Source organism: Dermacentor variabilis, chromosome 2 (assembly GCF_050947875.1).
Source record: "Dermacentor variabilis isolate Ectoservices chromosome 2, ASM5094787v1, whole genome shotgun sequence".
Taxonomy (NCBI): Eukaryota; Metazoa; Arthropoda; class Arachnida; order Ixodida; family Ixodidae; genus Dermacentor; species Dermacentor variabilis.
The window spans coordinates 248,315,318-248,328,695 of NC_134569.1; the positions used below are offsets into that span (position 1 = coordinate 248,315,318).

General features: G+C 47.1%; 1 protein-coding gene across 2 annotated transcripts in view; it reads left to right on the top strand.

Moving 5' to 3' along the window:
- LOC142573223 (proteasome adapter and scaffold protein ECM29-like) overlaps positions 1-13,378 on the top strand; it is a 297,184-nt gene that overhangs the window by 77,465 nt on the left and 206,341 nt on the right. For both annotated transcript variants that reach the window (XM_075682816.1, XM_075682817.1), the window contains exons 10-12: positions 1,000-1,117; positions 6,403-6,573; positions 7,355-7,434. In XM_075682816.1, coding sequence (XP_075538931.1) covers positions 1,000-1,117; positions 6,403-6,573; positions 7,355-7,434 — 369 coding nt within the window. The remainder of the gene's footprint in view (positions 1-999; positions 1,118-6,402; positions 6,574-7,354; positions 7,435-13,378) is intronic.

Consider the following 13,378-nt stretch of genomic DNA (forward strand, 5'->3'; position numbering starts at 1 on the left):
AACTAAGTGACGAGAACATAGCGCGGTGCGTCTAGATGCATAGACTCTGTCTCTATCGCAGATCAATTTCAAGATAGTGGCTGCGTGGTCGCCTCATACGCAGGAGCTGCCGGAGCAGAACGTATACGCCTCTTCTGTTTACACCAGTCCTGTATGCAAGTTTCGGGAACTCCAAATGCACATGGTGGGGGTGGTCCGATTTCCGACCGTCTCTGCACACATGATCACTTTCCTTTTAAGTGTGGCATCCTATGTCTTTGCAGTTGGCACTTCTATGCTAACAGACCAAACGCAGAAAATGGAAAGATGAACGGTGTACACATACTACAGCACATGGAGGAAGCTATGGCAGCTAGGCTCAAAGCGTGTACAAAGCGGCCATTTTGAAATGCCGATGGCAATATGGTAACGCAGATTTAGGGTCGTACTCGATTCTAACACACATTCAATTTTCGGACCCGTTTTGTCAGAAACAAAGTGCGCGTTAGATTCGAGTAAATATGGCTAATGGAACTGCCTCTTAAGCGGAACACCATCTTCATGGTTGGTTGGTTTTGTATTTATGCACTTGTATTCAGCTTTGTCTTTCAGGAAATGGAACTCCTGATAAATGGAACCAATTTCCCTGGTCCCTCGAGGTTCCGTTTAAAAAGAGTCCACTGTACCATTTTCTGGCCAACAGGAAAGACTCCTTAACACTCTTTTTGTGTTCTTAAAATAAGTACACTCATACATAAGTTTTCAGTGTGTTTGTTAATGTTAAGAAAATGTGTTTACTGAAATTCAATTCTTTGCACACCATAATTTGTTCTTACTTGTGGTTTTCTACAAAAGACGTGCTTCGACTCATAATGGTTTGTAGATGGCTTTACATTTGAAATTTCACTTTTAATATTAAATGCTTGATACAGCTTTATTGTAATTTAATTGTAATTGGTAATAAGCATGTTGGTAAGAGAGTAAAGAGAGTCACTGCATCATCCTTGTTGCATTGTGCAGAGGCAGCCTGACCACGTACCGAGAGCTGTGCTCCCTGGCGACAGACCTGAACCAGCCAGACCTGATGTACAAGTTCATGCACCTCGCCAACCACCATGCACTTTGGAACTCGAAAAAGGTCATTGCCCCCCTTCTTTTTATTGTACTGCTGGTGGCAGCCAGGTGTGGCAACTTTAGCAGGAGAGTGTCCAGTGTGAGGATGCGCGTCCCCTGATATGTTTTTCCCGCATAGCGCGTCTCCTGTAATCCGGCTTCGCGGCGTGGCCTGGCGCCCGCAGCGGTCGGAGTGGTTGAGGTGCAGTACGAGAGATGGCGCGAGTGTTGCGCTGCTAACGACCGCCGACAGGTGGGCTTACTTGGGCGCCGCAAGACAAGGCGCTCTCTCTTGGGTTCGCGACAGCGAGGAGTGCGGACGTGCCGTGCCTCGCGTGTGCCGACCCATGCTTCTGCGAGACCGTCTCGTGTGGCCGCCTTCGAACGCGCCACCGTTCGCGTGACCGTACACGTGAATGACCAAGCGTTGGGATCCAGCATGGGGCGAACATATTCGCTCGCTATCCGGTCGCGGTGAGTCGGACTTCTAGATTTGTCGCGCCCCCATTGGCATGTTTTGTGGATAGCAACTCGGCTAGCAGGCATTGATCTATGAAAGGTGCAATAAATGCCCTTGTGATTGTTTGTACTACTGTGTTGTCGTTCCTTTGTCCCAAGAGCATGGGTGTGAGAACCCCACACCAGAGTTCAAGAAATTTTAGCTTGTCACGTTGGTCCAAGTAGGCCAACGTGTTTTTATGTATGTATGTCATTTTGTGAATAAAGAAAAAAAAAAAACAGAGGCATGGGACTGTGATGCGAGGGCAGTTCAGCTGGTGGTCGCATGTTTAGACACAGTTTGCCCACTGCCACTCAAAGGGCAGTGCTCCGACATAGGCTTGAGATGAAAAAGAAGTTAGTTTCCACGTTGATTTTATTCCAAATAGAGTTGAGTCTACCAGAATTCACAGCATAACAATACCGTACACACTTGACTTCTGTTAATTTGACTCTTACAGGACTGACGAAATTTAATTGAATTATCTGGCAGGTCAAATTAAACAATATTAAGAAAAAACGTCAAAGCATATCACTGATTCATTTGGCAGTATTTTCTTGATTCTAACACACCCCCACATCCAATGTGCATCTACTTTTCATGTGTCCAAAGAAGAAAACTAATGTAGAAATGACATTAAAACTCCTAAACAAAGGAGAAATCTAATGCCCACCTGATTTTTTAGCAAAAAAAGTGGGCAAGGGTTTAATATGTGTTTAATAAGGGCAGCTGGCTTCTTAAAGTCTGTTTCAGTGCACAGTTATTATAGTTAGTCTCGCTGCAATACATCTGTGTTATGTGGTAAAGCATGCAAATGTCGTTAAGGCTGTTTATTATTGTGCCCTGATTGCACTGCACAGCAGTTATCAGCACAGTTTTATTGAAAAAGAAATAATAAAGGGTACGTTTTAGAATTGGGTAAATACCCTAGTGAAACACTGTGAGCTACGGTTATTGCTTGAAAACTTACCTAGGGGAGGCCAAAAATAGGCGTTTTCGATGGGAGACGACATATGCTGGACTTATTCACTGTCCCCCAAGCTTCGCCGAGACAGGCGTTGCCACTGAAAGGGTTGCTATTGCAGTCAACATAGGTACTAGATGCATGCGTGATGACTGATCAAGTTCTAGTTCATCAGGGAAAACCAAGTTTAGAATCGAAATAACGGAAATGCAAAACGGAAATGCATATGGCACTGGCTGAGACCTTCAGCTGGGGTTGAATTAACTGGTGTCGAATAATGGAAGTTTACTGTACTAAAAAAAATCAAGAAATCAAAATCACTTTATTTCAGGGCATTTCCTGCGGAGACAGAGACTAAAGGCTGAAATAGCCAGACTGGGCCCCTGCCCCCATTCAGTTCATACAGCATTTTCGCATACAATAACATATACAACAAGGTGCACATTATATTACGATTACAGTTGCACTCAATGTACAGCCGATGAAGGAAAAACGGTTACTTCTAATACATCAGATAAGAAGTATGAGATGCATACATGTGCACACAGATCACGTAGATAGACATACATATAAAAAAGGTCACACAGGATTCATGTGTTAGATAGCTAGTAGACCTTGTATCATGTTACAGATATGTAGAGAACGATTATGTACCAGTTGTGGGGATGCGCGACTCTCGCGCGTCCCCGGATATCTTGTTTTCCTGCATAGCCCCCGCCTCCGTGCGGCTTCGCCGCACACGCGGCGGTCGGAGTGGTTGAAGCGCAGTGCGAGAGATAGCGCGAGTGTTGCGCTGCGGCGGGCTTACTTGGGTGCAAGGGAGAAGACGCTGGGTCTTGGGCGGCGGGCCGGCAAACGCGGTGCGCCGTCCGTGCGACGTCCCGCGCGTGCGCCGACCCATGCTTCTGCGAGACCGTCTCGCGTGGCCGCCTTCGAGCGCGCCACCGTTCACGTGACCGTACGCGCGAACGACCAGGCGTTGGGATCCAGCATGGGGCAAACATATTCGCTCGTTATTCGGTCGCGGTGAGTCGGACTTCCTAGATTTGTTGCGCGCCCATCGGCATGTTTTGTGGATAGCAACTCGGCTAGCAGGCATTGATCTATGAAAGGTGCAATAAATGCCGTTGTGATTGTTTGCTCTACTGTGTTGTCGTTCCTTTGTCCCAAGAGTACGGGTGTGAGAACCCCACATCTGGCTGTCCAACGTGGACCTCTTGGGGCATCGGACGATAGATTTAACAGTTTTGCTTCGTTCGAGACCTTTGTTTGAACCGAAGCGTTGGGCTAGCATGGATTTTGATCGCTAGCATTGGCGGCGTGCTTTCTTGAACGAGGCGACGGTTGTCCAATTTATTATGTCTTTCTGTTTACTTAGAATCTGTATAGCTTGATATGTTACCAATTGTTTCCCGTAATTTGTCCTAATCTCTGTGTAATTCCCGTGTAAGGGCCCATAGCCATGTAAAAGCTGCATCCCTATATGGTTGCAGTATTTTAGAGAAAAACTTGTTTGTGGCTGGGCTTTCTCCCAAGTGGTCACCTTGTCAGCTGCAGCCATGCACGCTGTCCTCACGTGATATTGACGAGGTACACAGAGATTTATCAGTCTCCTCCGTCGTATATATTGATAGTCCTTTCGCAGGATTACAACGAAGGTGCCAAATAAAACAACGGACGTAATAAGGAGACACGAGACAACCACATAGGCGCAGGAAGCTCATTGGCAGGAAGCTTATTGATTTGAGCACTAGCGTCATTGTGAAGTTTGTCTCCAGGCATCCTGTGGCATGTGATTTCCACCCGTGTCATCTTTGACAGAGGGCCACCGTGCAATGGCAGGTGTGTGTGCGCCAAGAAATTGTGCGTACGTTGTTGCTCCTGCACTGCCTGTACAGTGCACAGGTGGTAATCCAAGCCTGTCCAAGGTTAAGTTTACCTCGTAACAGCATGCTTGTTGTAAAGCCTAACCAGACACAGGCATTAGAGTGTGCTAGCACGCACCACATTGATTCTGGGTGTTTGCATTGGGTGCGAAGAGTGCGTTGCACGTTGATGTATGGAAGTGCCGAGGCCTAGTGCTGCAAAGTATTCGTGCGCACACTGGAACCTGCCTGCCCAGGTGGTGCGACTGCAAACGAGCACGACAAGTGCTACTCCAAATGTGGTGAGCCGACATGACATTCAGAACGACACTTTGTGTGGCGTGCATGTTTTGCTCCTAGCTGCAGATGTTGTGACCGGTATGCTGCAGGGGCTTTGTTGCCACGTCAGGCCCCGTGTTGCCATGACCCAACAGTGCGCTACCACGACAAAGCGTGTGGCGGACGTGTGCCCTCTTTCTCCGTCAGGCACAGCACAATGCCAATTGCAGCCCAGCATGTGCTGATGAGTTCTCACAACTTAGTCTGGATGGGGCGTAGGGATTAAATTCCAGCTCTGTGGTTGTGTACCAGAGACAACAAATTAGGTAGGAAACAAAGCTAAAATAAAGGTTTCTCCAGTTTGTTGCACACAGCTCCAAGCACATGTGTTATTCAAAGGAGATGCACATTTACTTGTATATGGGCCATATCAAGACATTCAGACCCAAATTTATGACAGAGAGTTCTGGGCTTTGTTGTTCCCATGAGGTTCAACTAGATTTTGCATGGCACGGGCTCCTTTCCCAGGAAAGAAAACCATGCGTCGGGAAGGAGGACATCTTTGCCCATTTCTATGACCGGTGAGTGACCTGCTGCAATGGGGTTTGGAAACCACGACCTCCCTCGGCCAAGGCAGGCATTCAACCATGTGGCCACCGCTGTGGTGTTGCTACAGTAGACATATACTGATCGTCTTGCTTTGTCCATTTGACAATTTGGCATTTGGATGAATCGGCCTCTTCTTCATTTTTTTATTGTTATTACATTTTGTTTGCCTTGTGCCATCCTAATGGACAAGCTTTTGCTGTAGTGTTAATATCTTACGCTCTAAGAGTAAACTAGTTCATTGTAAATTTGGCTTTTATTGTGTTCATCTGAATGTGCTCTTATTAATTGCCACAGCAACCAACAATAGAACGGACAGCTGGGCTAGTTGGTAAGGATTCATTGTGAGTATACGGCTGTACAAAACACGACAAGCACGACAGAAAGTCTTGTTTACTTCCTTGTCCACGTCATGTTTTGCGCTACGGTGCTCATAATGAAACCACAACAACCTCTCTCGTAACATGTCGCGTAAATCTACACCTAAAACCTTGCAATTACTTGAACCTGCATAATTAAGCTATCATAGGTATGTTATTTGTGGGAGTAGCAGGTCGGGGGCCTTTTGGTGATTCTGGTCTCATGGTGTATGAATAAATTGTTGTAGGAGTGTAAATTTGTGTCACTTGCTTTGACTGATGCTACTGTGCACAGTCATTCTTATCTCATTCAGCGTGTTACCACTTTTGAAACACTTTACTTGTGTTCATGCCTGCCCACTGTTTTTAATGCTGTGAGCCTGCAGTTGTGGCTGTCGGGCATAAATTGCTTGGTCATGTTCCACTCAGTACTTTTTGCCCGAAATATGTGAGATGACCACACTGCAGTCCTTGTGTGTTTTCAGCAGCGTGCAGTCTATGTGCAGTCGCCTTTTGCCGTTCCTGCCTTTCTGACAAGACAGAATCGTTTTGGGTCAATAAGTACAGGTTGTGCAGGTTCCTGCTCATAAATTTCGACAAGATTTATAGTGCCTGTTTCTTTCAGCTCAGTATCTACGAACTGCAATTTTAAGTACCTAAAACACGGTTTGAAGTGCTTCAAGATCTGGCTCATACTCTTCAGTAACAAAAGCTGTACTCTTTGGATCACTGGTGCAGGGGGCGGCGTTTGGCTTTGGCAGCATTGCGGACAAAGCTGGGGAGCAGCTCAAGGAACACCTTGGTACCATAGTGCCCAAGCTGTACCGGTACCGGTACGACCCAAACCCAGGTGTCAGGGCCTCGTTCGGCTCCATCTGGGCCGCCCTTGTGAAGGACCCAATCCGCACGGTCAGTTATCATCTCTCCTCCTGCCCTAAGTGGACACATGGGAGGGATCAGCTTTCCTTGCAGTGATGGCAGATGAACAGAGGGTGTTAACCTCAGTAGTACACCTCGATATATCGAACAGCGCTGTGATCGCGAAATAGTTCGATATAGCCAGAATTCGATATATTAAATAACGTAAAAAAACACGTCAAAAACTTCTGCAAATCAATCAGTGAACCAAGGGCGCTATCGGGGACCATTGTTCAGAGCACGCGTTTGGTTGCACTGTGCGCAATTGGCCTAGGCCGTGCCGACTTCGTCCGCCGGCAGCGCACAGTCGATTCCTCCACACGCAATAGTGTAGGCCACGCCGACTTGTCAATTACTTTCAGCCGCATGAAGCCATTGCAGTCTAGGCCAATTGCACATGGTACAACCGAACGCGCAGTCGTCTTCGGTGCAAAAGCGCGTTACGTCTTCCAATGCATATATAATAAAGACCATCATGCATTCGTTCATTGTGAACAAGGCACCCGTATTGGGCGCCGAAACGTCAATCTGTATTTTGAATTTTTTCAGTTGGCGAGTGTACATTTATTCAGCCACGACCCCTAGGTCCATCTGCTTCCTAGGCTACAGTGTTTCTGCTGTTCAGCACACAAGCTTAGTGCACACGGTGTCCCACATATTCTAAAAGAAAGAAATGCTTGTAATATCGGGTGTTGTGGGAACGCATCTTGAAGCACAGGACTTGAACTTTGGGACCTCAACTCACAGGTGCCACTGTTTTGCTTGCTTGTAGGTTGACCGGTACTTCAAGGAGATCATGGAAGATGTCATGCATCACCTGACAAGCAACGAGTGGCGCGTACGTGAATCCAGGTCTGTCACTGTTGCCGGCCATGAATGGAGTGTCATTTGTAACACACATGTACTAAAGGCACTGGAGCCAGCGTACTGTTGAGTGTCATTGGACATTGTGAGCATAATTAAATGCATACATGGTAGACAGACAAAAAGGAACAAGAAGTGCTCCTGCCTATCGTGTGTGTGTCCCCATTTTTTTGTGGCATCAGAGTGCCAACTCAGCCCACAACTTTTGCTAGACTACCAGCAGTGTCCAAATAAAGTAAAACCTTGTTAAGCCGTACCTGCTTAAACAGTAGTTTCGTTTTAAAAGTAGTAAAATGAAATCCCCGACTCAGCAGCCATTGAACATAATACGTTTTGTATTCATATAAACCGTACGAACTTATTATGCACGTGTCGGTTAACATGTAGGTGTTTCCACTTTTCTTCGCGCAAATGCCGTGGTACGTCGTTCCATAGGGCGGCCTGGCAGAACAACAAGCCTCAGAGATCAGAACGGCCTCCAAGCACCCTGTACACTTGTGCATGAAGCCACATCAACATCATTTTGACGCCGTGCATACGTGTTCTGTGGCCGTGCCAGAGAGCGTTGTGGCGTTTTGCAAGCAAGGACTCACATTTTGGCCAAAGCTCGGATAAAAAAAAGACACCGGGTGCTCAGCACCTTCCAGTTTCCCAGCAGCAGATCGCCGACAAGGTAGCACGGAGAGGCATAGGTATATCGCACGTGTTTTTCGTCGTAACCCTAGTGATCAGCGTTCAGCGGAGGTTTTGAGTTGTGTGGAGCAACGCGACGCGCAATGTCCTGACAGCGGACAGTTCTGTCGCTCGGCAATAAGCTGAATATTATCGAGGAAGAGGAAAAGGCGGCATGGAGCCATGAACGCCAGCATTGCCCAGGACCTCAAGATACCCGAATCTTCGCTTAAGACGGTCCTGTCAAACAAAGCGGTGATATTGCAGAATGCCAACAAGTTTGGGCTCAAGCGGAAAGCTGCAAAAGAAGGACAGCATGAGAAGTTAGAAAAAGCTCTCGTCACGTGGCTGCATCAAGCACAGAGCTCTGCGATCAACGTTGACGGTGACATTCTAAAAGAAAAGGCGAACCTTGTGGCATTGTGTCTGGGCATCGGCGACTTTCAGGCATCGAACGGGTGGCTGGATCGCTTTAAAAAGCGAAACAGGATTGTGTACAGCCACTTCTGCGAAGAAAGCACTTCCGTAGACGTTTCGATGGTGAATGAGTGGATGGAGTCGCTGCCGGAGATGATTGCTGCATACAACCCCTGCGACGTTTTCAACGCCAATGAGAGCGGTATTTTTCGCCATAAGCAGCCCGAGCAAACCCTTGCATTTAAGGGTGACAGTGTCATGGTGGCATGCGTAGTAAAGAGCGTGTGACGGCACTATTCTGTGCTAACGAAGATGGTTCCGAGAGGCTGCCCGTCCTCGTTGTTGGAAAGTTTGCAAAGCCACAGTGCTTTAAGTACTTGAGACACTGCCGTGCAGCTACAACTTCAATAAAATGGCGTAGATGACGTCTTAGCTCTTCAGCAATTTTTTGCAGCTGCTGGATAACAAAATGGGTGCTAAGCGAGGAAAATATTGCTTTTCGTGACAATGCACCATGCCACCCACCCAATACGTCCAGCCTGAGGAACATAAAGGCTGTTTTTTTCGCCCAACTGCACAAGCCAGCTGCAGCCGCTGGATGCCAGCATCATTAAGTGCGTCAAGCAAGGCTACTGGAAGCGGTTAGTGCAGCGTCAGCTGGCGGCTATGAGTGCAGCGAGTCGGGAAAAAAAGATAGCTGTGCTCGTTACGATGCATTTTATTGCCAGTTCGGAGAACGCAGTGTCGCGGTGCACAATCACTAACTCTTTCAAGCACTGTGGCTTTAGGCTGCTGGGGACGCAACAGCCTCGATGCCGCTCAAGGCTGATGCAGGCTCGCCGATAGTGATTTCGAGGGTTTAAACCTCACCACGACCTTCGCCGAGTATGTGGAGGTTGACGACAATGTTGCGATCTGCAGCGAGATGTCGCTGGGTGACACCATAGAGGAGGCTTTGCCTAGTGCTGACACCGCTGTGACATCGGACGAGGACAACAACGACGCCACAGATGCCGTGCCTGTGTCTACCACGTTCGCCAAGGGCTACGGCACATAGACGGCATCCGGAACTTCATCCGTTCTCGCGACGCCACAGAGGACCTCCTTTTGGACGTTGCCCAACTCGAGCGAAAGCTCCTGGTTCACGACAGATCAAACAAGGTCCAGAAAAACTTACCGACTTTTTAAAATGTTTGCGCCGGCTGGCGGGAATCGCGGCAGTAGAAAGTGGAGTGCCGTAAAGGTTCGTTTGAATAAAGCATGATCAGTACCTGTACTGCAGCTTTAATTCTTATTACATTTATTTTTTTGGTAATTTGGGTTTCCAAGCCCTGCAGAGTATGTTAGTAGTTTACATTGAAGTTTCTCGAAAAACGGTCACGCGAAATAAGTAGTATTTTTATAGGCATAACCTATGTTCAGGATTTTGCGACGGCCGCATTTTACGATGCTTTTCGCGGTCCCGAGAAAGTCGTATAATCGGGGTTCCACTGTAAATACTTTTTACAAGCTCCGGTCAACTACAGTTTAACGAGGTTTCACTGTGCAGTCGAACCCGAGTATATAGAACCCGTTTAGATCAAATTATTCTATATATCGAAAAATTTCTGGATGCGGTATAGTTGCAGTGAGTATATATAGCAAAAATTACACTTACATCGAACAAAAATAGCAGTGACTCCGGAGATATCAAACATCAAGCAGTGGAAAAGTGCCCCCAAAGTTGGCTTTCCCTTGGGGTGACGGGGCAACCCGGCGGCCTGGCTCCACCCAATCACTCTCCCTACCTTGGGTGAGCCGTCGACACCCCCCCTGCAAAAAATTATCTTGGCCCGCCTGCAGCACTTGCTCAGACAGACAATCAGAAGCTCTTGTGCCCTTGTCGTGAAAGATGGCGAAAGTGCGAGTTGTCTCGCTGCTTTTCTGGTTCATTGTGTGTGCGCTTTGTGGGCCTTCTCCCGCAGTGTTGCCGCGATGAAGCGACAGAATTCGCCTTTCATCGTGAAGCTCAAAATCATAAATTGGGTCGAACGCAGTGAGAAGTCTGATGTCTCCGCAGCGTGCAGATTCGAGGGGCACTCTCGGCATGATCTTGAAGAATAAGGGGGAGGTTAGGGCTAAAGCGGCAAATTCGCAACCCAGTGTCTGTGGCGCCTGACGCATACGCACAGCCGCGTACAAGTGGTTCATCCGAAATTGCTTCAGTCAGCCGGCTTCCGTGTGCTCGGTGATGACTGTCAATTCTGATAAATGCGACGAAGCTGTTGCCGGTGTTGCTGAAGTTTGGGGCGAGCTGTCAGAACTTCCGGAAGCTGTTGACGAATCAATGGTGGACGAGTTTGTGAGTGCAGGTGATGGTGTCGCGACCATGTGAGAGCCCGAAAACGAAGACTACGTTGCCGACATCGTACCAAGCACAAGTGAGAGTGGGCACAATGAGGGAAGCAACGGCAGTCCTTTGCCCACATGCTCCAAAGTGATTGGTGCACTCGCACTAGTCCGGTGCTTCTGTGCGAATGCAGAAAGTTGTTGCTTCAGCTGCTCCGACTCCTTAGACAATGTGGAGAAGTGCATGCATCGCAGGCAGCAAAATTGCTCAAGCAGAAGAAAATTCAGGACTATTTCATGCGAAACTAAGCTAGCTTTATCAATAAAGTGATTTTATATATTGTATGTGCTTTTATGACATCCAATTATTTAGCAGGCACATATCGAATTATGCTCTATAGAACTGATAGGCGTTTTTTTGTGAGTTCGATATAGCCGGGTTCAACTGTACTGCTAAACTGGTAAAAATAGTATAGCAGACTTGTGTAAGTGTAACATCAGTTACCTTGAGGGCACATGTACAGTTGTATGGGCAAAGTCTTTCTTTACCTTGATCCTGAAATTGATTCTTGCCAGAAAATTCGCACTTGACTGGTCAGCCTGCATGCACATGACTGCAATGGTGACCTCAACAGTAATCTTAGTGACTCGAGCATCTGTCTTGAAGTTGCTTAAGAATAGTGAATGCATCGACGACACATAATTTTTTGCCAAAAAGGCTGATTTTCAGCCTGCCCTTAGCAGATTGCTGACAGCAGCAATCCACAATAAATGATTACATATTTAGCCAATATTAATAGGCATCCTTAGGGGGAGGCTACCCTTGGATACCAACTTTTTTGTTTATTGAGATATTTTGGTGAAATTTTTAGGATAGACTCACAGCAAAAGCATTAGCAGAACTACAAAATTTCATGCAGTTATGTTGACTAGTTCTCAAGTTATAGTGATATGTCAGAATGGTGCACATGGTTTTCTCATTCCCGGCCTGGAGAATTTTCGAAAGGTGCTGCAACTGTGAAATCCACTATGATGAATCCCAGATGGTTACCTCAGGGCAAGACAGGGCCCTTCTTTTTAAATTTCCTTGGTGAAAAAATTTAGCAGACCACCGAATTTAGTGTTGGGGGATTAAGATTTTGTCAATCGAATTTTGATTAAGTATCACAAATCACAGACACAATATATACAAAAATGGCCTTGTTTTGCCATCAGAAATTTATTTATGTGCACAATAAAAAAAAAAAAAACTTCTGGAAATCTGATGAGCGGTTACAGAGATGTGGCTGGAACAAGCAGCCTCACCAGCCAAAGAAAGTCATTTTGAGAAAATGAGCTTTCAAAGTTATGAGCACATATATTGGTCTAAAATGACCCTGTGGCATAACTGGAGATGTCTTTAGGCACTCTCTTCTTTTGCCGCCTTTCCACCTTCTCTTGCGATTGCTTCTTGGCCTTTTTCAAGCACAAAGAATCTTTCTTGGCTGCCCGTTGAGTGGCCATGTGGCCAGGTGTTAGCCCCACTGATGAACATTGCTCTTGGGTGGCCCTCTGGCAGCCAGCATTATATCTTAAAACTGCCTCATGCAGTGCTGTCTCCATAGCAATCAGGGAAGCATGCTGCTCTTTGGACATCAGGGACTACAGCAGGGAGTGAAATGATTCTGATGCATTCTGCATCTTTGCTCCCAGAAGCGTTTCAGAAGAGGAGCCTGTGAGAGACGCTGATAAACATGTAGCAGTGCTTCTGCTACATAGTCTGGAAGATTGTACCAATGCTCTGGAGTGATGGCAAGAGTGATGGCGCACAATCACTCTTGCTGGCGTTACGACGACACCACGAGTCTGCACCCTCAGGGCACAAGTTGTGGTGAGGATCCTCGTCCGTCATGTCATGTGGTGGTACGATGCCATCACTGCACGCTGCATTGAGGCCACATCGTTGGAATTGTTCCGTAGGGCCCAGCCATAATTGTCGGTCAACTTGTCGATGAGGGCCTTTGTCAGCCTGCTCTTTCCTCCTAAAGCCTTGTCACTTTTCTGCACAAGGTTGTGCAGTGCTGCTCCCATCCTCTTCTGGAGGTGGTTCAGGCATTCCTCTTTTGAAATGGAGACCAGTCCATAAACATTTTCTTGAACAAGGGCAGAGAAGGTGGCACTATGTCCGTCAGACACAGGCGTTGTGTAACGGAGGTTGTGCTTTGGCACCGAACATGAGAAAAGGATGACAGCTGCCTCAGCCGTAATCCTCCCAGACTTAGAATCCAGTGTTTTTCTGGCACACATGATCCTGCCAGCTCACGTAGCCTGAGTCTCCAGGGCTTTGGCCCTACTTGGCAACCAAGGCACTTGTTCTAAAAAACAATGGCATCCCAGATGACGCCTGTATGATATTCAGTTATTGCACTAACTCTAATATGGAACGTGTGGCCACGCTTGCGCCATGTTCCATCAATGTTTACTGTGATATCCCTGCTGAAATATGGATCCATTCCCTTGTAGGTGGTTTTCACAG